At 47.6% G+C, this 26,088-nt stretch overlaps 1 protein-coding gene across 2 annotated transcripts in view; it reads left to right on the top strand.

Moving 5' to 3' along the window:
• Positions 1 to 26,088, top strand: part of PPP3CC (protein phosphatase 3 catalytic subunit gamma) — a 55,234-nt gene that overhangs the window by 601 nt on the left and 28,545 nt on the right. For both annotated transcript variants that reach the window (XM_058820161.1, XM_058820160.1), the window contains exon 2: positions 25,146 to 25,343. In XM_058820161.1, coding sequence (XP_058676144.1) covers positions 25,146 to 25,343 — 198 coding nt within the window. The remainder of the gene's footprint in view (positions 1 to 25,145; positions 25,344 to 26,088) is intronic.

Here is a 26,088-nt window from a genome sequence, read left to right as displayed (position 1 = left end):
GAGGGGAATGCCTGGTTTGGGTGAGGGGAACCTTTAATGGAGGGGGAGCTGGTTTGGGTGAGGGGAACCTTTAATGGAGGGAGAGCCTGGTTTGAGGGGGGGTCCCCAGGGTGGGGGAGAACCGAGGAAGGGCGAGGGCAGCGTGATTTTGGGGGGTATTCTGGAGGGGCAGCCCCGTTAAAGGAGGGCTTTGGGGGCTGGGGATGCCTGGAGCAGTGAGGAGGGGGTGTTCTGATGGGTGACCCCCGTTGAGGATGACTCTGGTTTGGGGGGGGATCATCCCCTGAGTGGGAGGAGATTGTGGGGAGGCTGGAAAATCAGGGGGAGAGCATGGTTTGGGGGGTCATCCCCAAGAGAGAGCGCAGGGGGAGGCCTGGAGCAGCCCCCATAAAGGGGAGCCCTGATGGGGGGGTCGAGCTGGGGGGGACACCTCCTGTTCAGGCAGAAACCTCTGCAGAAGAGCTGGGGGGCACCTGCACTGAGGGGTGAGGGGGACATTTTTGGCCCTCCCTGTTCCAAGAGGATGCAGCCCCCTCCCTCCATTCTGTGGGATGGGGGCACAGCAGTGCCAAGGGTGGGGGGGGGGACAGCAGGGGACATCCCGTTTGTGGCATGGAGGGAATCCCCATCCTGGCCTGGGCCTCATCACCCCCCCAAGACTGGGGTGCTGTGGGTGGAACTGGGGTTCCCCTGAGGATCTGGGGGAGCAGGGGGATGAGAGCCCTCCCTGCCCTGATCCAGGCCGGCCCCCCGTGCCTTTCCTCCCCCAAATCCCTGCTCCGTGTCTGGATGCCCTGCGGCCGGTGCCAGCTGGCCCCCTCTGCGGCCCCGTTATAGTAGGTACTATTTTGGAAAGAGCAGAAGACACCGAAGCAGTTAATGAGGAGAGAAATACGTTAGCGGAGAAACTCCTGGATCGGGAGGAGGAGGAGGAGGAGGCTGGGGGGGATGCACATTTCGCTGCCCTAATTGATCCGGTGCCATCCTCGTCCCCATGCACCAGGAACATCCACTGGGTGCCTCAACTTTCGCCGGGAGGCTCCAAGTTACACAATCACCCCGTTATTAAACCTCCTCCCGCCATGGCTTCCATCATTCCGGGCCGCTGGAAAGCAGCAGATTTCCCAGCAATGCTTGTAATCCCCGGCCATGGAGCTGTACCCACCACGCTGCCATCCCTCCCTTCCCCTCTGGATGTGTGTCCAAGCCGTTTTTTATTTATTCCTTCATTTATATATTTATTTATTTTTTTTTCCTTTTTAGCCTTTAGCCTGTCATGTGGCCGATCACATGTTTGATGTTAATAACCTCAAACCCAGGGAAAGGGGATCCGGAGCGTGGAGGCCCCTCAGGCTCGGGGAAGCTCCACGGTGGGAGGGGTTTTGTTTTTAATGGGAATCATCCCAAAATGCTCCCAGATTTGGGGGGGATCCGGGGTGTTCCCGGAGCCCTGCATGTGGTGTGGTGATTTGTAGGTCTCCAGGCAGGCTGAGTGGCCGGTGCTGTCTGTAAATCTGCTAAATCCCAGGCAGCTGCCTGTGTTTAGGTTGGCCTTGTTCGGGAAAGGTAATGGCAATGCAGCCATTATGATTCAGCTGAGTCGGCCGGATCCAGGCGTTCTCCCTCTTCCTGGGGCTTCCAGATCCTGGGAATCCCTCTCAGAGATCCTGCTGGTCCCTCTCAGCGCTTTGGCAACCCCACAAAAATCCTGCTAATTGCTGCCATTAATCCCTATCCAGGTAGGGTGGAGGCTCAGGGCCTGCTCGCCCCGAAATCGCCCCCAAATCACCCCAAAATCGCCCCAAAATCCTCCCAAAATTGCTTCTTGTTGCCCCAGTGCCTGTGGAAATTTGGGGAGAAATATCTCCTTCTCAGGCCAGGGTTATTGTTGAAAGGTGGTGACAATTGTTCGTGGTTATTAATAATTAAAAAGTGAAGATAAAAGCTCGTTTTGTTCCGTGGAAAATGCCTGCAATTAAGTAGGATGTGGAATTTTAACTATGTTTAACCTATATATTTACATCTCCTGGGCCCTGCAGAATGTCTGAACTGTAATTATGTTTAGTCAGTCAGAGGAAATAGAGTTTTAGGCTAAAACTTGTACTGGGGGAGCTTCATTATTAAAATCACAAATTTTGGGGTGTGTCAAGAATGGATTTTTATGAAAATCTTGAATTTTGGGGCAGGCCATCAATTGCTTTTTATAAAATCTCCCATTTTTGGGTGCTTCAGGAAACTTTTTTTATTAAAATCTTGGCTTTTGGGGTAGGTCAGGAACAGCTTTTTAAATCTCACTTTTTGGGGTTTGTCAGGAGTTCCTTTTTATTAATATTTCAAATTTTAAGGCAATAATTGCTCTTTGTAGCACTGTTTTAGCAGGAAGCTGATGGTGATGGAGAATAATGTCCAAATTTTGATCTCTAAAGAGCACTTGGGAAGATTCTGCTGGAAATCTGAAGGATTAGGAAGTCTGGTTGTCTGAATTATCCCAAAATTGGGCTTGAATTACCTGGTAGATCCATGGGATTGATGAATCCACATCCTAAAAAATCCACATTATTCAGGCAGGTGGGAATGGTGCTGCTGCAATTCTGGAGCTCAGGGTGATTAAAAGAAACCTGAAGTGCTTTTTTGGTCATATTTGGTTGAATTTTTTGGTAATTTTTTGGTTGAATTTAGTGGTCATATTTGGTTGAATTTGGTGGTCATATTTGGTTGAATTTTGTGGTCATATTTGGTTGAATTTAGTGGTCATATTTGGTTGAATTTTGTGGTCATATTTGGTTGAATTTTGTGGTCATATTTGGTTGAATTTAGTGGTTATATTTGGTTGAATTTAGTGGTCATATTTGGTTGAATTTGTGGTCATATTTGGTTGAATTTTTGTGGTCATATTTGGTTGAATTTAGTGGTCATATTTGGTTGAATTTAGTGGTCATATTTGGTTGAATTTAGTGGTCATATTTGGTTGAATTTTGTGGTCATTTTTTGGTTGAATTTAGTGGTCATATTTGGTTGAATTTAGTGGTCATATTTGGTTGAATTTAGTGGTCATATTTGGTTGAATTTTTTGGTCATATTTGGTTGAATTTAGTGGTCATATTTGGTTGAATTTAGTGGTCATATTTGGTTGAATTTAGTGGTCATATTTGGTTGAATTTTTTTGGTCATATTTGGTTGAATTTGGTGGTCATATTTGGTTGAATTTAGTGGTCATATTTGGTTGAATTTTTGGTCATATTTGGTTGAATTTTTTTGGTCATATTTGGTTGAATTTTGTGGTCATATTTGGTTGAATTTTTTTGGTCATATTTGGTTGAATTTTGTGGTCATATTTGGTTGAATTTAGTGGTCACATTTGGTTGAATTTTGTGGTCATTTTTTGGTTGAATTTTGTGCACCTGCTCCATTCTTCCTGCCAGAAAGTGTAAAATCCTCTGGGAAGCAGAGCTGTGTCCAGTTGCATCCATGACAAATCCTTTCAAAACCTCAGATATTGCTATTTAGACACCAGAGCAAATAATCCACTGGGATTTTTCTCTATCTATGTGTTATTATTATTATTATTTTGTGTATCATGGACAAAATGCTGGGCTGGGTGCAGCTGGGATCCAGTGCTCTCTGTTCAGAGACATCCCTAATTCCTGGCTGGGATTCCTGAAGTGTTTTCCTGCTTTTCTGAGGCTTTTTAATTGAGGAAAATCTGAAATTTAAAGGAAATCCCAGGAATTGTGGTGTAAAGCTGGGGCTGGTGCTGTATCCTGGAATTGGGTGGATTTTCCCAATTTGTGCTTTGCTGTCATTTCTTAAGGACTTTCAGGCACCTTTCTCCATGTCCAATCTGGATTTTTCCCAAATGGAAGACACTGAAAGTGTGGGAATTTTAAACTGAAATTTCAGTGTCCCCTTGGTGTGGGATGTGTTTCAGCAGGGAGAGGAATTTGGGACAAGGGGTGGGTGATAAATGGGATATTGGGAATGGAATTCCTGGCTGGGATTCCTGAAGTGTTTCCTGCTTTTCTGAGGGGGTAAATCCCAGGAATTGTGGTGCAAAGCTGGGGCTGGTGCTGTAGCCAAAGATATCCTGGAATTGGGTGGATTTTCCCAATTTGTGCTTTGCTGTCATTTCTTAAGGACTTTCAGGCACCTTTCTCCATGTCCAATGTGGTTTTTTTCCCAAATGGGAGACACTGAAAGTGTGTGTGGGAATTTTAAACTGAAATTTCAGTGTCCCCTTGGTGTGGGATGTGTTTCAGTAGGGAGAGGCACTTGGGACAAGGGGTGGGTGATAAATGGGATATTGGGAATGGAATTCCTGGCTGGGATGGAATTCCCAGAGGAGCTGTGGCTGCCCCTGGATCCCTGGAGCACCCTGGGACAATGAGAGGGGTGGAATGAGGTGGGATAAGGGGTGGAATGAGGTGGGATAATGGATGGAATGAGGTGGGATAATGGATGGAATGAGGTGGGATAAGGGCTGGAATGAGGTGATTTCAAGTCCCCTTATCCCCCAGCCCATTCCATAATCCACAATTCTCTGCTGTCACTGACCTGTTTCACACCCAGCCAAGGTTTTTTGGGAATATCCCAGAGCCTCAGTGACACCTCCACCCTCAGCCCAGCTGGAATCACATCCAAGGAGCCTCTCCCTCCTCTCTGCAGCTGCAGACACAGAGAAAATCCCACAGGAATTGTTCCACACACCCTCTGGGGAGCCCAAACCCAGCCTCAGCTCCATCCCTGCCTCCTCAGGGAGTTCAGAGGCTCTTCCAGTTCATCTCACAATGAAAGGGTGTGTGGGATTTTTAAACCTCTGAAATTTCAGTGTCCATTTTGTGTGGGATGTGTTTCAGCAGGGGGAGGAATTTGGGACAAGGAGTGGATGATAAATGGGATATTGGGAAGAAATTCGTGGCTGGGATGGAATTCCCAGAGGAGCTGTGGCTGCCCCTGGATCCCTGGAAGTGCCCAAGTCCTGGGACAGTGGGAGATGTGGAATGAGGTGGGATAAGGGGTGGAATGAAGTGGGATAAGGGGTGGAATGAGGTGATTTGAGCCTCAGTGACACCTCCACCCTCAGCCCAGCTGGAATCACATCCAAGGAGCCTCTCCCTCCTCTCTGCAGCTGCAGACACAGAGAAAATCCCACAGGAATTGTTCCACACACCCTCTGTTCCACCACCCATCTTCAGCTCCATCCCTGCCTCCTCAGGGAGTTCAGAGGCTCTTCCAGTTCATCTCACTGCCTGAAGATGCTTTTGGGGGATGAAAAAAAAAATGTGCAGCTTTCTTCCCACCTTGTTTTTAATATCATCTACAACTCTGGGAGCTCGAGTGTTGGATATTCTCCAGGTTGGGAATTTTCATCACGGAGCAAGCGCCGATAGGAAAGTCAAAGTGGTTTTTTTAATTGAGGAAAATCATAAATTAAAGGAGATTGTGGGGTTTTAAACTCAGTGGTTTGTTTAGTGTTGATGTCTTGCAGGAATTAGGGGGAAAAGGAGCTCTGAAAATGGCTAAAAATGGAATAAAGGCCAAGGTCCATGTGCTCAGACCTTGGGATGCCAAGGGAAAAGTGTGAATGCCACCAGGGTCAAGACATGGAGGGGGATCCCTAAACAGCAAGTTGTGTCATAATGCAGCAACTTGGCTGGCCAGAGCTCAAGGAGGAGTGGGGTGAGGCAGTCCTTAAAGCAGGAACCCCATGGGATCCCATGGAATTCAATTACTTGGCAACCTGATATTTTGGGGGGGTTTCCAGAAAAAAAACTCCAAAACTCATCAGAGTCATTCCAATATTCTTCTTATTGTTATGTATAAACAGGAATGTTGTTTCATTATCCATAAATGGCATGTGCTGGGGAAAGGGGCTGGTTTGGGGCTGATTTTGTGGCATTTCATCCCAAAAATTAATCCAGAGGTGAATATCTTGGATGACACAAAGTGTGTCCCTGGGATGCCCCAAACAGAACCAGAGCTGCCTCATTTTGGGCTCAGACTTCCAGATCTGAGGATTCTGGGATCCAGGGATGCTCTGCTTGCTAATGAATGTTCCAATTAACAGAAATGCTGGTGGCAAACCCCAAACCCAGCCTTGGGCTCAAAACATGGATCCCATGGAATTCAATTACTTGGCAACCTGATATTTTGGGGGGGGTTTCCAGAAAAATACCTCCAAAACTCATCAGAGTCATTCCAATATTCTTCTTATTGTTATGTATAAACAGGAAAGATGCTGCATTATCCATAAATGGGATGTGCTGGGGAAAGGGGCTGGTTTGGGGCTGATTTTGTGGCATTTCATCCCAAAAATTAATCCAGAGGTGAATATCTTGGGATGACACAAACTGTGTCCCTGGGATGCCCCAAACAGCGGCAGAGCTGCCAGATGCTGAGATCCAGGGATGCTCTGCTTGCTAATGAATGTCCTAATTAACAAAAATGCTGGTGGCAAACCCCAAACCCAGCCTTGGGCTCAAAACACCATTGGGGAGCAGTGATAAAGCTTTAGGGCACATGGATTGGGAATTTTCCCTTCCCTCTGGGAATAGCAGCAGCCTCAGGTGAGTGTGCAGGGGGGAAGGCAAAATAGACACGATGGTCTGTGTCTGCCACTTGGAGATGAAGGAGGACAAGGTTTAGATGGGATATTGGGAAGGGATTCCCAGAGAAGCTGTGGCTGCCCCTGAATCCCTGGAAGTGCCCAAGGCCAGCTTGGAACAAGTTTGCATGGTAAAAGTTGTTCCTGTCATGGCAAGGGTGGCACTGGATGGGCAGCAGCCTCAGGTGGGTGTGCAGGGCAGTGGGGAAGGCAAAACAGACACAATGGTCTGTGTCTGCCACTTGGAGATGAAGGAGGGCAAGGTTTAGATGGGATATTGGGAAGGGATTGCCAGAGAAGCTGTGGCTGCCCCTGGAAGTGCCCAAGGCCAGCTTGGAACAAGTTTGGATGGTAAAAGTTGTTCCTGTCATGGCAGGGCTGGCACTGGATGGGCAGCAGCCTCAGGAGCGTGGGGAGGGCAAAAGAGACACAATGGTCTGTGTCTGCCACTTGAAGGAGGGCAAGGTTTAGATGGGATATTGGGAAGGAATTCCCAGAGAAGTGCCCCTGTTAGTGCCCAAGGCCTTCTTCTATTTTGCCTTCCCCACTGCACACGCTCCTGAGGCTGCTGCCCATCCAGTGCCCATCCAAAGTTGTTCCAAGCTGGCCTTGGGCACTTCCATCCCAGCCAGGAATCCCATCCCAATATCCCATCTAAACCTTGCCCTCTTTCATCTTGGGATTGATGGATCCACATCCTACAAAATCCACATTATTCAGGTTGTTCCTGTCATGGCAGGGGTGGCACTGGATGGGCAGCAGCCTCAGGAGCGTGTGCAGTGGGGAGGGCAAAATAGACATGATGGTCTGTGTCTAGCACTTGGAGATGAAGGAGGGCAAGGTTTAGATGGGATATTGGGAAGGAATTCCTGGCTGGGATGGAATTCCCAGAGAAGCTGTGGCTGCCCCTGGAAGTGCCCAAGGCCAGCTTGGAACAAGTTTGGATGGTAAAAGTTGTTCCTGTCATGGCAGGGCTGGCACTGGATGGGCAGCAGCCTCAGGAGCGTGTGCAGTGGGGAGGGCAAAACAGACATGATGGTCTGTGTCTGCCACTTGGAGATGAAGGAGGACAAGGTTTAGATGGGATATTGGGAAGGGATTCCCAGAGAAGCTGTGGCTGCCCCTGGAAGTGCCCAAGGCCAGCTTGGAACAAGTTTGCATGGTAAAAGTTGTTCCTGTCATGGCAAGGGTGGCACTGGATGGGCAGCAGCCTCAGGAGCGTGTGCAGGGCAGTGGGGAAGGCAAAACAGACATGATGGTCTGTGTCTGCCACTTGGAGATGAAGGAGGGCAAGGTTTAGATGGGATATTGGGAAGGAATTCCCAGAGAAGCTGTGGCTGCCCCTGTTAGTGCCCAAGGCCAGCTTGGAGCAAGTTTGGATGGTAAAAGTGGCCCTGCATGGGCAGCAGCCTCAGGTGGGTGTGCAGGTTGTGCCCCTCAGGATTCCCCTGTTTAATTTCATTTTCCTGCCTATCAACCTGCAAAAGTAATCCCATTTACCCTCCTCCAGGCCATGAAGGGCCTTGTGGCAATAAATGAGCCCAGATTAATTAGCTCCCATGCCAAAAATGTATTTTTTTATTTCATGAAAGGTGTCAGAGTGGAGAGAGCAGTGGCTTTGGGCTGCTCTGGCTGCACAGAGAAGGGAAGGCTGTTCCTTAGGAAGTAGGGCAGGGTGCTGGCTTAAAATAGCTCTGAGCACTGGGCTGTGCTGAAGGAGCTATTTAGGTAAATCCTGGGGTCTCAGTGGGGCAGAGCTGCCTGCTAATCTAAAGATACTCCTTGGGGATCTATATTTGTCTGGGATCCTTCCCAGCTTGGCTGCTTTGCCAGGTATTCCCTGCCCGTGTTTAGGGCTGGGGATGGCTCAGATCCTAATGGAATGTGACATCATTAAAGAGCAGCAATGAGGGAACAGGCAGAGTGATCCCATAATGCAGGGCTGGGCTCCAGGGGCTCCTGGAGGTCAGGATTGCTGTGCCAAGGGTCAGGTGTGGAATCCTGGAAGGGTTTGGGTTGGCAAAGGATCCTAAAGCTCACCTCATTGCACCTTCCACTATCCCACGTTGCTGTAATCCCCATCCAGTCTGACCCTGGACACTTCCAGGGATGGGGGATCTGGAAATATCCTGGGAAAGCCCCTCAGGATGCATGGGGGAGAGGGCAGATTGAGGTGGATGCTCTAAAGAAAAGGAAATTTCAGTGCAGATTTTAAGGATTTTTAAGGATTTTCCTGGCAGGAGGAGGAATGTTGGGCATCAGAGTGATCCCATAATGCAGGGCTGGGCTCCCAGGGGGCTCCTGGAGATCAGGATTGCTGTGCCAAGGGGGCACATCCTGGTGAACCAGGTCAGGTGTGGAATCCTGGAAGGGTTTGGGTTGGCAAAGGATCCTAAAGCTCACCTCATTGCACCTTCCACTATCCCACGTTGCTGTAATCCCCATCCAGCCTGGCCTTGGGCACTTTCAGGAATCTGCAAATATCCTGGGAAAGCCCCTCAGGATGCATGGGGAGAGGAGTGATGGGTTTGGGCACAGTGAGGTGGGGGATGGAGGGTGGATGCTCTAAAGAAAAGGAAATTTCAGTGCAGATTTTAAGGATTTTTAAGGATTTTCCTGGCAGGAGGAGCAATGTTGGGCATCAGAGTGATCCCATAATGCAGGGCTGGGCTCCCAGGGGCTCCTGGAGATCAGGATTGCTGTGCCAAGGGTCAGGTGTGGAATCCTGGAAGGGTTTGGGTTGGCAAAGGATCCTAAAGCTCACCTCATTGCACCTTCCACTATCCCACGTTGCTGTAATCCCCATCCAGCCTGGCCCTGGACACTTTCAGGAACCTGCAAATATCCTGGGAAAGTCCCTCAGGATGCATGGGGCAGATTGAGGTGGGGGATGGAGGGTGGATGCTGGAAAGAAAAGGAAATTTCAGTGCAGATTTTAAGGATTTTCCTGGCAGGAGGAGGAATTTTTGGCTGTCCAGGCTGTTCTGATTTTCCAGCCTCTGAACCAAAACCTCACTGCTGCCTGGTGGGAGCACCAGTTGAGTGATGATTTTCTGGGACAAGGTGATTCTTAATGTCCAAATGGTCCTTAATGTCCTTAATGATCCTTCCAACCCAAATCTTTTTGGGGTTCTGGGATCTCAGATCCCATTCTCAAATCCCACTGCCCCTGTTTCCATTGAGGGCCACTGGGATCCCCTCTGATTGGGATCCTGAGGAGCTCAGGGGGAGTTTTTTCTCCAAAATTCTCCACCAATTTTCCACCTGGAGCTTCCTTTTGGCATGGTGGTCCAAAAGAATAAGAGTTTCCAAATAAGAGTTTAAATGAAATAATTTCTCCAAGGAGAATTTCCCAGGATGAATTTCCCAAGTGATTCAGGGTGAATTTCAGGAGAACACGAGGAAGTGCTGTCAGCCTAGATTGCTCCAGAAAATATTCCCTTTTATCAGCTGCTGAGCATAGCAAGATGTGGTAAAATGGCTTCTCAAGCAGAATATTATCCCAAAGGTGATGTCCTGGAAAAATCCCACGAGGGTTTCTTGGAGGAAGAGTGACCAGGGCACAGGAATTGCTGATTCAGCAGGAGCTGGAGCCTCATCTCATCCTGCTCATCCCTGCCATGTGCAGATCTGGGAATCTGCTCTGGGAGCTGCTCTGGGACTGATTTATCCCAATTTTTGGGGCCTGTTTTTTGCTTTGCTCTGGCTGATGTCCACCAGGAAGATTTGAATTCTGTGCAGCTCCCTTTGGACCATCAGCACCTTGGTTACAGCTATTCCTAAATCTGGGAATAAGCACCTCACAAGGAATATTTTATGCAGAGCAGTTGAATCCAATGAGGATCCAACTCAGGGTGAGGGTTTGAGGCCTGAGATGGGAAGAGAGAAGAGAGAAGAGAGAAGAGAAGAGAAGAGAAGAGAAGAGAAGAGAAGAGAAGAGAAGAGAAGAGAAGAGAAGAGAGAAGAGAAGAGAAGAGAAGAGAAGAGAAGAGAAGAGAAGAGAAGAGAAGAGAAGAGAAGAGAAAGGAGAAGAGAAGAGAAAGGAGAAGAGAAGAGAAGAGAGAGAAGAGAAGAGAAGAGAAGAGAAGAGAAGAGAAGAGAAGAGAAGAGAAGAGAAGAGAAGAGAAGAGAAGAGAAGAGAAGAGAAGAGAAAGGAGAAGAGAAGAGAAAGGAGAAGAGAAGAGAAAGGAGAAGAGAAGAGAAAGGAGAAGAGAAGAGAAGAGAAGAGAAGAGAAGAGAAGAGAAGAGAAGAGAAGAGAAGAGAAGAGAAGAGAAGAGAAGAGAAGAGAAGAGAAAGGAGAAGAGAAGAGAAAGGAGAAGAGAAGAGAAAGGAGAAGAGAAGAGAAAGGAGAAGAGAAGAGAAAGGAGAAGAGAAGAGAAAGGAGAAGAGAAGAGAAGAGAAGAGAAGAGAAGAGAAGAGAAGAGAAGAGAAGAGAAGAGAAGAGAAGAGAAGAGAAGAGAAGAGAGAAAAGAGAAGAGAAAAGGAGAAGAGAAGAGAAGAGAAGAGAGAAGAGACCAAGGCCCAGATTGTGTCCAAATTCATAATTTTGTGCTCGCATTTCCCATTTCTCCATTTTGTGCTCACATTTCCCATTTCTTTTTGCTGCTCCAGCAGGAATTTTTCTGGGGGTTGCTCTGTCCAGGATTCCCACGTGGATCAGCCTGTTCCCTGGAGCACAGATCTTGGAAGGACACAAAGTTGTGTTTGCTTAGAGCAGGTTTGAAATGGGCTCCAGAAGCCCTTGGGAGCCGTGGCAGGGTTGGGTTCACATTCCTGGGATTTGCCTTTTCCACCAAGCCCCCGCTGGGCCTCCATTAATGAGCTATTAGTGGCCAGGCTGGAACCTTGGCAAACAGGTGGTGAATTTCCCTGCCTGCTGACATCCAGGAATCCCTCCCTGCTCCTTGGGGGAAGTCCCTTTTTTTTTAAAGTAGCTGCAGCTGTTTGCTCTAAACTTCCTCCTTTTTCCTCCTTCTCCTCCTTTTTTCCTCCTCCTGTTTTTTTCTCCTCCTCCTCTTTTCCTCCTTCTCCTCCTTTTTTCCTCTTCCTGTTTTTTTCTCTTTCCTCCTCCTCCTTTTCCTTTCCTCCTCCTTTTCTTCCTCCTCCATTTCTTTTCCTCCTCCTTTTTTCCCCCTCCTTTTCCCCCCCTTAATTCTTCCTCCTTAATTTTTTCCTCCTCCTTTTCTTCCTCCTCCTTTTTCACCCTCCTCCTTTTTCTTCCTCCTTCCCTCCACCTTTTCCTCCTCCTTCTTTTCCTTTTCGCCTCCTTTTGTCCTCCTCCTCCTTCTTTTTCCTCCTCCTTTTTCTTCCTCCTTTTTCACCCTTCCCCTTTTTTCCTCCTTAATTTTTTCCTCCTTAATGTTTTCCTCCTCCTTTTTCCTCCTCCTTTTCCTTCCCTCCTCCTTTTCCTCCTCTTCTTCCTTTTCTTCCTCCTGTTTTTTTCGTCCTCCTGCTTTTTTCCTCCTTTTTCCTTCTGCTTTTTTCCCCCTCCTTTCCCCCCCCTCCTTTTTCCCCTCTTCGTTTTCCTCCTCCTTTTCCTTTTCTCCTCCTTTTTTTCCTCTTCCTTTTCCCTCCTCCCTTTTTCCTCCTCCTTTTTCTCCTCTTCTTTTCCTCCTCCCTTTCTTTTCCTCCACCTTTTCCTTTCCTCCTCCTTTTTTCCTCCTCCGTTTTCCTCCTCCTCCTTTCTCCTCCTCTTTTCCCTCCTCCTTTTTTCCTCCTCAATGTTTTCCTCCTCCTTTTCCTTCCCTCCTCCTTTTCCTCATCTTCCTCCTTTTCCTCCTCCTGCTTTTTTCCTCCTTTTCCTCCTCCTGCTTTTTTCCTCCTTTTTTCCTCCTCCTTTTCCCCCCTCTCCTTTTTCCTCCTCCTTTTTTCCTCCTCCTGCTTTTTTCCTCCTTTTGCCTTTTGCTTTTTTCCCCCCTCCTTTTTCCTCCTCCTTTTTCTCTCCTCCTTTTCCTTTTCTCCTCCTTTTTTCCCCTCTTCCTTTTCCCTCCTCCTTTTTTCCTCCTCCTTTTTTCCTCATCCTCTTCCTTTTTTCCTCCTCCTCCGTTTTCCCCCCTCCCTTTTCTCTTCCTTTTTCTCCTCCTTTTTTCCTCCTCCCTTTCCTCTCCTCCTCCCTTTCTTTTCCTCCTCCTTTTCCTTTCCTCCTCCTTTTTTCCTCCTCCTTTTTTCCTCCTCCTCCTTTCTCCTCCTCTTTTCCCTCCTCAATGTTTTCCTCCTCCTTTTCCTTCCCTCCTCCTTTTCCTCCTCCTGCTTTTTTCCTCCTTTTTCCTTTTGCTTTTTTCCCCCCTCCTTTTTCCTCCTCCTTTTTCCCTCCTCCTTTTCCTTTTCTCCTCCTTTTTTCCCCTCTTCCTTTTCCCTCCTCCCTTTTTCCTCCTCCTTTTTTCCCCCTCCTTTTTTCCTCATCCTCTTCCTTTTTTCCTCCTCCTCCTTTTTCCCTCCTCCTTCTCCTCCTCCCTTTTCCCCCTCCTTTTCCCCCTCCTTTTCCCCCTCAGGCTTTGCAGTGACTCCTTGCAATCCCACCAACGAGAGGCAGACACTGGCTTTGTTGAGTGATGATTTTCTGGGAATACATTGATTTTTAACCTCTGGGAAGTTTGTAGAGCTTCAGGCTCTCAAAGAGAGAGTTTTTCCAGGCTGGAATTGCAGAGTTTTGGGCTCTGCTTGCTGAGCTGGCACTCAGTGATGTCCCTGCTCTGGACTCATTGGCTCAATGACAATCCCAGGAAAATCCGCATCAGTGCCGCTCATTAGGAGCCAAATCTGAGCTGGAAACTTGCAAGCAAATGTGGATTTTATCACTTCAGGGAGGCTGAGGGTGCCCACTGAGAGTATTTTGAGGTCTCTGATCTTTGGGGATCTTTGGCAGGAGCAGGAGCCAGACCAACCCCACAGATCCAGCTCTGGGTTCAGCTTCATTGAGGGTGTGGGGTGTGAGGAGCCCTGGCTGCCATGCCAGGAGGGTTTGGGAGCTGCTGCCTGCTGAGGCTTAAGTCACCTCTGCTCTAATTAAACCCTCCTGGGTTTAATCCTGCCTGGAGCAGAGTTCCAGCTCCACCTGGTGGGACCAGCACCAGCAAAACCTTGGCCCTGAGCTCTGCTGGGGAATCCTCCTCAGCAAAGGCACCTTGCTTGCTCCTGGCCTCACTTTTACTGGCCAAATTCCCAGCAAGACCAGGATAATCACTGCTAGCCCAAGGATTTCAGGGAGCTGTGAGCACAGAGCAGCAGGATAATCACTGCTATCCCAAGGATTTTAGGGAGCTTTGAGGTTTCAGAGGCTGGTGAGGCACTGGGATGGTTTTCCCTGAAAATCTCTGCTTGCCCCATCCCTGGAAGTGGCCAAGTCCAGCTTGGAGCAACCTGACCTAGCCTGGGGAATCCTCCTCAGCAAAGACACCTTGCTTGCTCCTGGCCTCATTTACTGGCCAAATTCCCAGCAAAACCAGGATAATCACTGCTAGCTCAAAGATTTTAGGGAGCTGTGAGCACAGAGGAGCAGGATAATCACTGCTAGCCCAAAGATTTCAGGGAGCTGTGAGGTTTCAGAGGTTGGTGAGGCACTGGGATGATTTTTCTCTGCCTGCCCCATCCCTGGAAATGGCCAAGTCCAGCTTGGAGCAACCTGACCTAGCCTGGGGAATCCTCCTCAGCAAAGGCACCTTGCTTGCTCCTGGCCTCATTTACTGGCCAAATTCCCAGCAAGACCAGGATAATCACTGCTATCCCAAAGATTTTAGAGAGCTGTGAGCACAGGGGACCAGGATAATCACTCCTATCCCAAAAATCTTTGGGAGCTGTGAGCACAGGGGACCAGGATAATCACTGCTAGCCCAAAGATTTTTGGGAGCTGTGAGCACATTTCAGGGAGCTGTGAGGTTTCAGAGGCTGGTGAGGCACTGGGATGATTTTCCTCTGCCTGCCCCATGCCTGGAAATGGCCAAGTCCAGCTTGGAGCAACCTGACCTAGCCTGGAATCAGCAGCCCTGGCAAAACCTTGAAACCTTGGCCCTGAGCTCTGCTGGGGAATCCTCCTCAGCAAAGGCACCTTGCTTGCTCCTGGCCTCATTTGCTGGCCAAATTCCCAGCAGGACCAGGATAATCACTGCTATCCCAAAGATTTCAGGGAGCTGTGGGCACAGAGGAGCAGGATAATCACTGCTATCCCAAGGATTTTAGGGAGCTGAGGCACTGGGATGGTTTTCCCTGAAAATCTCTGCTTGGAAGTGGCCAAGTCCAGCTTGGAGCCACCTGACCTAGTCTGGGGAATCCTCCTCAGCAAAGGCACCTTGCTTGCTCCTGGCCTCACTTTTACTGGCCAAATTCCCAGCAGGACCAGGATAATCACTGCTATCCCAAAGATTTTTGGGAGCTGTGAGCACGGGGGACCAGGATAATCACTGCTATCCTGAAGATTTCAGGGAGCTGTGAGCACAGAGCAGCAGGATAATCACTGCTATCCCAAAGATTTCAGGGAGCTGTGAGCACAGAGCAGCAGGATAATCACTGCTATCCCAAAGATTTCAGGGAGCTGTGAGCACAGAGCAGCAGGATAATCACTGCTAGCCCAAGGATTTTAGGGAGCTGTGAGGTTTCAGAGGCTGGTGAGGCACTGGGATGGTTTTCCCTGAAAATCTCTGCTTGCATCCCTGGAAATGGCCAAGTCCAGCTTGGAGCCACCTGACCTAGTGGAAGTTGTGCTGGAATGAGATCATCTTGAATGTCCCTTCCCACCCAAAGCATTCTGGAATTCTGTGGTATTTCCTTGGTTGTTCATGTCTGCCTGAGGTCTGGGTGGATTTGGAGCCTCTTGGACAGCCCAGAGGGGAGCCCTGAGCATGGCCAGGGCTGTGCTCTGTTTGTGTTTGTGTTTGCATTTCCATACCCAGAGCTGCCACCTGCTTTTTTTTTTAGCCTTAAATGCACCTGGCTCCTGCTCAGCCTTGGGGCCTGCCAGCTTCTCCCAACGTGGCCTCAAATTTTGGGTGTTCCTCCTGGGAGCTGCTGAGGCAGGGACAGATTTGCTGCTGGCTCCATTGCTCCATCCCAGCTCTGTCCCCTTCCAAGAAAATCCTTCATCCAGCTCCTACAATGCAGGTATTTTTAGGGTTATTGTGAGGAGATAATTCTGCTTGTCCTACAAAAAGGAATCTGTGGCTGCAGGTGAGGATCAGAGGCACAATTGGAGTTCTGGCTAAAACTGGGACATGATAAACTGGAATTTATTTCCCCTTTATTTCTGGAACTTCTGAAATCTGGATGTTCCTTATCCAGAGCATAAAAGAAGGGTTGGAACGTGCAAAAATTTGGGGGAAAACAGATGGAAATGGCAATAATAATAATAATGATGATGATGATGATGATGATGATGATGATGATGATGAATCTGTGGCTGCAGGTGAGGATCAGAGGCAGCTCTCCAAACCAGAAGCACAATTGGAGTTCTGGCTAAAACTGGGACATGATAAACTGGAATTTATTTCCCCTTTATTTGTGGAACTTCTGAAATCTCTATGTTCATTATCCAGAGCAAAATAGAAAGACTGGAACGTGCAAAAATTTGGGGGAAAACATGGAAATGGCAGTAATAAAAGTTCTGCTTCTCAGCCCTGGAAGTTTTTATTTCCCCTTTATTTGGGAGTCTCTGGAGCTTCTGAAATCTGGAGGTTCCTTACCCAGAGCAAAAAAGAAGGATTGGAACATGCAAAAATTTGGGGGAAAACAGATAGAAATGGCAATAATAATAGTAGTAATACTAATAATAGTAATAGTAGTAGTAATAATAATAATAATAATAATAATAATAATAATTTTCCCTTTATTTCTGGAGATTCCTTCCCCAGAGCAAAAAAGAATGATTGGAACATGCAAAAATTTTGGGGGAAAATAGATAGAAAATGCAGTAAGAATAATATAACATTCTTATTATTATTATTATTACTACTACTATTATTACTATTATTATTACTATTATTATTCCTGGCTCTTGCAGCTTTTATACAAGACAGTTTTTACTTTATTTTGAGATTTTTCTTTGACATTAATGTTTATTTTAATAAGGGAGAAGTTCATTCTTTCCTCAGGTGGGAGGTGATGAAGCTCCATTTTTATTTTTATTTTATTTTCCACACAGTTCCTGCAGCTGGAACGAACAATTCTGTGCCATGACAGGGTCAGGCAGCCTGTGCCAGCCCTGGAAAATTATTTTCCAGATTATTTATCAGGGCTTGATCCAATAAAAATAAGAAATAATGATATCAAGCACACACACACTTGCAGGTTCTCTAATAATAATAATAATAAATAATAATAATAATAATAATAATAATACTTTCCCCTTTATTTCTGGAACTTCTGAAATCTGGAGGTTCCTTCCCCAGAGCAAAAAAGAAGGATTGGAACATGCAAAAATTTGGGGGAAAGCAGATGGAAATGGCAATAAGAATAATATAATAATAACATTATTATTATTATCATTATTATTGCCTGGGCCTCCACTCAGTGCTCTGAGCTGGGAATTGCTCACAGAATTTGGAATTTATGGCCTTGGGGGCTTTTCCTCCAAGGGTTTGTTCCTTATTAATAACTCTGAAAGCTGAAAATCCACCTTTTTCCCAGCAAAAAATGCAATTTCTGTGACTTTTCTGGGCTGGATTTCTCCACATTATTCCCTCTGAGCCCTGGACTCAGCTTTGAATAGATGAATGTAGGTTAGGTGTGAATGGGAATAAAATCTGGGATAAAAATAACTTTGGGCTGTTTGGAAATTGGGAAAAGATTTTAAAACCTCGCCCTGCAGTGCTCAGCTCAGCCCTGGAGCTGCTTCTCCCTTCACAGGGGTTTGTGTGGAGTTTTCCTGGGATATTTCTACATTTGCCAGCCCATCCAGCTTCCTCAATGTCCAAATCCTCAGTTTTGCCCCAAAATGTGCTTTTTTTGCTCCAAATTTCATCTCTCCCCATGTGCTCTGTGCTGAGGAGCAAGCAGGGAAGGGGCTTTGTTGGGATTCTCTCCCAGCTGTGCACCAGGAGCTGCAGGGAATCCTCTCTCTGCTTTGTTTTAGTGAATTTTGCACCTTTTTGGGGTTATTTTGGGGAATTGAGGGGATCCCTTTTCCAGTTTGTTGTTGTGAATTTTGGAAATTGGGAAAGAGGAAAATAAAAACCCTCCCTGCTCTTTGTCGTGTGCCCAGCTCAGTTCTGGAAATTCTCCCTTCCACAGGGGTTTGTGTGGCTCCTGATGGACTTTTCTACCTTTACCAGCCCATTCAACCTCCTCAGTGTCCAAATCCTCAGTTTTGCCCCAAAATGTACTTTTTTTGCTCCAAATTTCATCTCTCCCCATGTGCTCTGTGCTGAGGAGCAAGCAGGGAAGGGGCTTTGTTGGGATTCTCTCCCAGCTGTGCACCAGGAGCTGCAGGGAATCCTCTCTCTGGTTTGTTTTAGTGAATTTTGCACCCTTTTAGGGTTATTTTGGGGGGGATTGAGGGCATCCCTTTTCCAGTTTGTTGTTGTGAATTTTGGAAATTGGGAAAGAGGAACAAACCCCATCCCTGCTGCTCGTGCTGTGCCCAACTCAGCCCTGGAGCTTCTTCCTTCCTCAGGGGTTTGTGTGGAGTTTTCCTGGGATATGTCTACCTTTACCAGCCCATTCAACCTCCTCAGCTTCCAAATCCTCAGTTTTGCCCCAAAATGTGCTTTTTTTGCTCCAAAGTTACCTCACACCATGTGCTCTGTGCTGAGGAGCAAGCAGGGAAGGGGCTTTGTTGGGATTCTCTCCCAGCTGTGCACCAGGAGCTGCAGGGAATCCTCTCTCTGGTTTGTTTTAGTGAATTTTGCACCCTTTTGGGGGATTGAGGGCATCCCTTTTCCCTGCAGTGTTTGGCCAGCGCTGCCTCTCCAGGCACGGAGCTCCTGCTCCTTTTTCAGTAATGAATCCAGCCCAGGGACTCTGGGATGTATAAACAATCATTTGTGGCTCACTCTGTGTTCTCGTCTGGAGGTGGGGATGGGGCAGCCCTGATGAAGCTGAATTTTAAGTGTATTTTAAGGACTGGGATAGGGAGGAATGGGATTTTTTTTTTTTTTTTCCCTGTGGGATTTTTATCTGGCACTGAGGGATGAGCACTGCTGGTGGTGGAAAAGCAGCTTTTTCCCAAATTCTCCCATCTTTAACTATTTATGTCCTGTCAAAGTGTTGCAAATACCCCCTTGCTCATAAAATAAATAAAATCCATGTTAATTTGGCAGGAAATGGAATCTTGCCAAAGAGATCCCTTTGATTTCCCTTTTAATTTCCTTTTCATTTTCCCTTGAGCACACCTGACCTTTTAATCCATTTCACACCTCAAACTTGTCTTGCTTTTGTGTCCTTTTGTTGTGGATGGGCCCTCAGCAGTGTCCTGGTGGTGGAGCAGGAATTCTCTTTTCCTGGTGGAGCAGGAATTCTCTTTTCTGGTGGAACAAGAATTGCATTTTTCTGGTGGAGCAGGAATTCTCTTTTCCTGGTGGAGCAGGAATTCCCTTTCCTGGTGGGGCAGGAATTCTCTTTTCTGGTGGAACAAGAATTGCATTTTTCTGGTGGAACAGGAATTCTCTTTTCCTGGTGGAGCAGGAATTGCCTTTTCCTGGTGAAACAGGAATTCTCTTTTCCTGTTAAAGCAGGAATTCTCTTTCCTGGTGAAACAGGAATTCTCTTTTCCTGGTGGAGCAGAATTCTCTTTTCCTGTTAAAGCAGGAATTCTCTTTTCCTGGTGGGGCAGGAATTCTCTTTTCCTGGTGGAACAAGAATTGCATTTTTCTGGTGGAGCGGAATTCTCTTTTTCTGGTGGAGCAGGAATTCTCTTTTCCTGGTGAAACAGGAATTCTCTTTTCCTGGTGGAGCAGGAATTCTCTTTTCTGGTGGAGCAGAATTCTCTTTTCCTGTTAAAGCAGGAATTCTCTTTTCCTGGTGGAACAAGAATTCTCTTTTCCCGTTAAAGCAGGAATTCTCTTTTCCTGGTGAAACAGGAATTGCTTTTCCTGGTGAAACAGGAATTCTCTTTTTCCTGGTGGGGCAGGAATTCTCTTTCCTGGTGGAGCAGGAATTCTCTTTCCTGGTGGAGCAGGAATTCTCTTTTCCTGTTAAAGCAGGAATTCTCTTTTCCTGGTGAAACAGGAATTCTTTTTTCCTGGTGGAGCAGGAATTCTCTTTTCTGGTGGAGCAGAATTCTCTTTTCCTGTTAAAGCAGGAATTCTCTTTTCTGGTGGAGCAGGAATTCTCTTTTCCTGGTGAAACAGGAATTCTCTTTTCCTGTTAAAGCAGGAATTCTCTTTTCCTGGTCGAGCAGGAATTCCCTTTCCTGGTGAAACAGGAACTCTCTTTTCTGGTGGAGCAGGAATTGCCTTTTCCTGACCATGGATTTGGGTGCCCTTGGTGCATTTACAAACCCCACACCTGCACATTTCACTGTTCAGACAAGCCTGGGTGCAACACCTGGGTTTGTGTGCAGAGGGAAGGTGGCACAGAGGTCACAGGGTTGAATTCTTGGAATGCTGGGAGTGGTTTATTCATAATTTTCATTAATAATTTGGGAGCTGGCTCTGAGGATGAGCTTAACCATTGCCTGGGCATTCCACAGACAACCCTGGAGTTGCAGTGAGAGGAGCAATGGATTTGAGCTGAAAAAGGAGAAATTTAGGGTGGATGTAGAGAAGGAATTTTTCCCTGGGAGGGGCTGGGATGGAATTCCCAGAGGAGTTTTGGCTGCTCTGGATCCCTGGAAATGTCCCTGGAAGGGCTTGGAGCAACCTGGGGTGGTGGAATCTCCTTCCATCCCAAGCCATTCCACAATTCTGATTTCTTTTGGTGAGATAAGGACTTATCTCCTCGTTTTTCGGAGAGGAGCAGGAACTGGGTGAGTCTCTCCACCCTTCTCAGTGCCCTGGAGGTACAAAATTCCAGGTCAGGTTGCTCTCAGGGCTGTTCCTGCTCTTGGAGAGGGAACATCTCTTCCTCGTGGCCAAGAGAATGGAGCATGGATAAAGATAAAATTGAGATGGATAAAATGGAGATGTTTCATTAAAATGAGGTGGCTGAAACCCTGGCAGAGCAAAGGAAGAGTTGGTTCCTGGTCGTGCCCAGCTCCTTGTGGGAGTGGAGCTGTGCAGAGCCAAGGAGGGAACTTACATAAAAGTTCTTGGCTGAAGCCTCAGATCTGATCTTGCATAACTTTGCTCGCAGGAAAAGGCAAAGCCAGGAGCTGCCTGAGCATCTCTGGGTGGGCAGAGCTGGCCTGGGGTCACATCCCAGCTTTGCTGGGCTCTCCAGCCCCACTTTTGGGGTTCTCAGTCCCTTGCTGTGGCTCCAGAGGTGTTGGAGGCTGTGGCTACCAGGGCTGTGCTGTGGGAGGAGATGAGGGGAGATGTGAGGTTGGCACCAACAGGATCAGGGATTGGATATGGAGGACAAAAGGAAGGGAAAAAGGTGGAAATGGAATGGATTTGGAATGAGGACAAGGCTGGGGCCACCAGGAAAAGGCAAAGCCAGGAGCTGCCTGAGCATCTCTGGGTGGGCAGAGCTGGCCTGGGGTCACATCCCAGCTTTGCTGGGCTCTCCAGCCCCATTTTTGGGGTTCTCAGTCCCTTGCTGTGGCTCCAGAGGGGTTGGCCATGCTTGAGGCTGTGCTGTGGGAGGAAATGAGGGGAGATGTGGGGCTGGCACCAGCAGGATCAGGGATTGGATATGGAGGGCAAAAGGAAGGAAAAAAGGTGGAAATGGAATGGACTTGGAATGAGGGAAAGACTGGGGTTACCAGGAAAAGGCAAAGCCAGGAGCTGCCTGAGCATCTCTGGATGGGCTCTGCTGTCCTGGGGTCACATCCCAGCTTTGCTGGGCTCTCCAGCCCCACTTTTGGGGTTCTCAGTCCCTTGCTGTGGCTGCTGAGGTTTTGGCCATGCTTGAGGCTGTGCTGTGGGAGGAAATGAGGGGAGATGTGGGGCTGGCACCAGCAGGATCAGCTGGCATGAGGGAGGGCAAAAGGAAGGAAAAAAGGTGGAAGTGCCAGCCCAGGGCTTGCAATGAGGGCAGTGCAGGGGGCTGGGGCTGCCTGAGCATCTCTGGATGGGCTCTGCTGTCCTGGGGTCACATCCCAGCTTTGCTGAGCTCTCCAACCCCATTTTTGGGGGTCTCACTGCCTTGCTGTGGCTCCAGAGGTGTTGGCCATGCTTGAGGCTGTGCTGTGGGAGGAAATGAGGGGAGATGTGGGGCTGGCACCAACAGGATCAGGGATAGCATGAAGGAGGGCAAAAGGAAGGAAAAAAGGTGGAAGTGCCAGCCCAGGACTTGGAATGAGGGAAAGACTGGGGTTACCAGGAAAAGGCAAAGCCAGGAGCTGCCTGAGCATCTCTGGGTGGGCAGAGCTGGCCTGGGGTCACATCCCAGCTTTGCTGGGCTCTCCAACCCCACTTTTGGGGTTCTCACTGCCTTGCTGTGGCTGCCAGGGCTGTGCTGTGGGAGGAAATGAGGGGAGATGTGGGGCTGGCACCAGCAGGATCAGCTGGCATGAGGGAGGGCAAAAGGAAGGAAAAAAGGTGGAAATGCCAGCCCAGGGCTTGCAATGAGGGCAGTGCAGGGGGCTGGGGCTGCCTGTGCATCTCTGGATGGGCTCTGCTGTCCTGGGGTCACATCCCAGCTTTGCTGAGCTCTCCAGCCCCATTTTTGGGGTTCTCACTGCCTTGCTGTGCCTCCAGAGGGGTTGGCCATGCTTGAGTGCTGGGGAATATGGAGGTGAATGGTTTCTATTTCTCTCTTGTAAATCATTAACCAAGCTGAGGGGTGAATCCAGCAGCTCTGGCAGCTCAGCTCTTTTCTCACTGTTTGAGAGCGTAATTTCAGTGGGAATTCCATTTCTGGGTGAGAGGAATACTAGATTTGTGTTTCCAAACAAGCTGTGGGGCTGCTGGTAGATAAAGCCAGCACTGGGAAATAAAAGAAACTATAGGAAGGATTCCACTGATTAATGAATGGAAAAAAATATTATTTTACAGATAAACTTTAGATTTGTTGATAAATGAAATTAGATATTGAAAGGTGAAAGAAACAATGAGGAAGAAAAACCCCGAAATTCCATAAGAATTTTGAAAGGAGGATTGTGCATTAGAGGGAAATCTTTGGTGTCAGGTGTTCCAAGAAGTCTGAACCTCTCAAGTAGCTCAGAAATGGGGAAAACCCCTAAATTCAGTAAGAATTAAAAATTAAAAGGGAGGGTTAGAAGGTTGTGCATTAGAGGGGAGTCTTCAGTGTCAGGTGTATTGGGGAGTCTGAACCTCTCAAGTACCTCAGAAATGGGGAACACCCCTAAATTCAGTAAGAATTAAAAATTAAAAGGGAGGGTTATGTATTAGAGGGAAATCTTTGGTATTAGGTCTTCCAAGAAGTCTGAACCTCTCAAGTACTTCAGAAATGGGGAAAGAGAGAAGGGAAATGTGGCTGGAAAATGGGATAAAAAGGGAGGCTGCAAACTCCAAAAATTTGAGATGTTTGAAGGAGTTTAGCCTGGAGAAGAGGAGGTTTAGAGGTGACCTCTCTACAACTTCCTGAAGGACACAGTCTCAGATTTTGTCATGGAAGGTATAGGTTGGATATTAGGAAAAAATTTTTCAGCAAAAGAATAAGAAAATATTGGAATGCTCTTCCCAAGGGGGTGGTGGAATCACCATCTCTGGGTGTGTTTAAAAAGACTGGACATGGCATGCTGGAACAATGGCAGAAGATGAAGGGGTGGACTCGTAGCAGGGGTTAATCCAAGGTTTATTTCAGGAGCTCTGGGGAGCCCCCACAACCTCAGGGCCAAAGTTACATTTAAAGGGAGGTGGAAATTTAAAGTAGATAACATTTTACTGAGCAATAAGTGAATTTAAGGATGGATTCTGGGGAATGGACATTTAGGACTGGCTGATCACTCAACATCTTGGACTGAGAGTTCTGGATGGAGGGGAGGGGATGTGAGTGACTGACAGAGAGCCAAGGTGGGGATTTGGAGATGATCTCAGCAATGGAGGGGGATCACACAGGTAGAGCAAAGGGATGCAATCTGGGGTAAACCATTTGGAAAAAATACAAAACAAAACTATTACAGATTATTACAAAGTAGAAAAACGCACTACAACACTGGGGTGCTGGGAATGGCCTGAGCTCGCCCTGCAGAGCCCATCCTGGGGTGATAAACCAATAAGTGAATTTAAGGGATGAATACTGTAATGGACATTTAGGACAGTTTATGGGGTGACACTTGAGGGGTGACCCCTGGCTGATCACTCAACATCCTGGACTGAGAGTTCTGGATGGAGGGGATGGGATGGGAGTGACTGACAGAGAGCCAGGGTGGGGGTTTGGGGGTGATCTCAGCAATGGAGGGGGATCACACAGGTAGAGCAAGGGGATGCAATCTGGGGTAAACCATTTGGGAAAAATACTGGGATACAAAAACAAAACTATTACAAAGTATAAAAGCACACAACAACACTGGGGTGCTGGGCAAGGTCTCAGCTCACTCTGCAGAGCCCATCCTGGGGTGACAAACCAGTAAATGAATTTAAGGGGTGGGTACTGGGGAATGGACATTTATGGAGAAATACTTGGGGGGTTGACCCCTGGCTGATCACTCAACATCCTGGACTGAAAGTTCTGGATGGAGGGGAGGGGATGTGAGTGACTGACAGAGAGCCAGGGTGGGGATTTGGGGATGATCTCAGCAATGGAGGGGGATCACACAGGTAGAGCAAAGGGATGCAATCTTGGGTAAACCATTTGGGAAAAATACAAAACAAAACTATTACAGATTATTACAAAGTAGAAAAACGCACTACAACACTGGGGTGCTGGGGATGGCCTGAGCTCGCCCTGCAGAGCCCATCCTGGGGTGACAAACCAGTAAATGAATTTAAGGGATGGATACTGGGGAATGGACATTTAGGACAGTGCATGGGGTGACACTTGGGGGGTTGACCCCTGGCTGATCACACAATGTAATGGACTGAGAGTTCTGGATGGAGGGGATGGGATGTGAGTGACTGACAGAGAGCCAGGGTGGGGGTTTGGGGATATCTCAGCAATGGAGGGGGATCACACAGGTAGAGGGAGGGGCTACAATCTGGGACAGAAAAACAAAACTATTAGAAATTATTATAAAGTATAAAAACACAGCAACACTGGGGTGCTGGGAATGGCCTCAGCTCACCCTGCAGAGCCTGTCCTGGCCTGCCTGGGGTGACAAACCAATAAATGAATTTAAGGGATGGATACTGGGGAATGGACATTTAGGACAGTGCATGGGGTAATATTTGGGGGGGTTGACCCCTGGCTGATCACTCAACATCCTGATCTCAGCAAAGGAGAGGGATTATTTGGGGAAAATAAGGCGATACAAAGACAAAACCATTATAAACCATAAAACCACAGTACAACAACAAACCTCTGGTGTTTGTGGGTTAAATTTCCTAAAAGAAGCAGGGCCTGTCACTCCCTCTCCACGAGAAGCTGACTCCTTGCCTTGCCTTGCCTTTGCAGCTGTGCCATTCCCTCCCACGCAGCGGCTCACCCTCAAGGAGGTGTTTGAGGATGGCAAACCCAGGCTCGACGTCCTCAAGAGCCACCTGGTGAAGGAGGGGAGGCTGGAGGAGGATGCGGCGCTGAAAATCATCAACGACGGCGCCGCCATCCTGAGGCACGAGAAAACCATGATCGAGGTGGAGGCTCCAATCACAGGTCGGAGCTCCTGGGTGTGAAAAGTGCAAATTATGTGGTGTTGGAGATTTTTGCTCAGACGTGGCTTGAAGGAAAAAGGCCGTGGAAAAAATACAGCTGATGGGAAAGTAAAAGGCTGCTGTAAGCAGCTAATGCTCAGCCTGTTTCTGTAAACAACAAGATTCTCGGGCATGTTTATGTAAACAGCAGAAGTTCTCAGGTTGTTTTTAATAACAAGTAAATATCTTGTACTTGGATAAGGTATGGGAAAGCAAAAGTGACAAACATGGAGGCCTTGAGAACCAGGGTTCTCAGGCAGTTTTCTCATAACAGGTGAACATTCTATCTTTGGCTGTTTTGGGAAAGTAAAAGTAAGTTTTGAGAACACAAATCTTGGTATTGTAAACAAAAGGAGGGGTTAGAGTTTTCTCTGTAGCCTATGGTGAGCTTGAATTTTGCAATATGCATGAAGTTAATTAACACTGTTATAAAAGGTGGCTGATTTGATCAATAAATCGGAGTCGATGCTGGTCAACAAAGATGGGTTGGCTCCCTTCGCTTTCAGCAATGTGGCTCTACACAGATATTTGCTATTTGTATGTTATATTGTGTGTTAACATTTTAATAGGATGGGAACTGTAGTTTTGTCGTTAAAATGGAATTTTTGTAGTTAGAATAGAAACTATGGATGTGGGATATTTTTTTAAAGAAAGGAGTCAGGTACTCACAGCAAGACAGCAGCCACAGGACACCTAAATCTTTCAGA

Source organism: Ammospiza caudacuta, chromosome 26, assembly GCF_027887145.1.
Source record: "Ammospiza caudacuta isolate bAmmCau1 chromosome 26, bAmmCau1.pri, whole genome shotgun sequence".
Taxonomy (NCBI): Eukaryota; Metazoa; Chordata; class Aves; order Passeriformes; family Passerellidae; genus Ammospiza; species Ammospiza caudacuta.
Note: the sequence above shows the minus strand (reverse complement) of the source record. Positions and strands in the feature narration are given on the sequence as shown.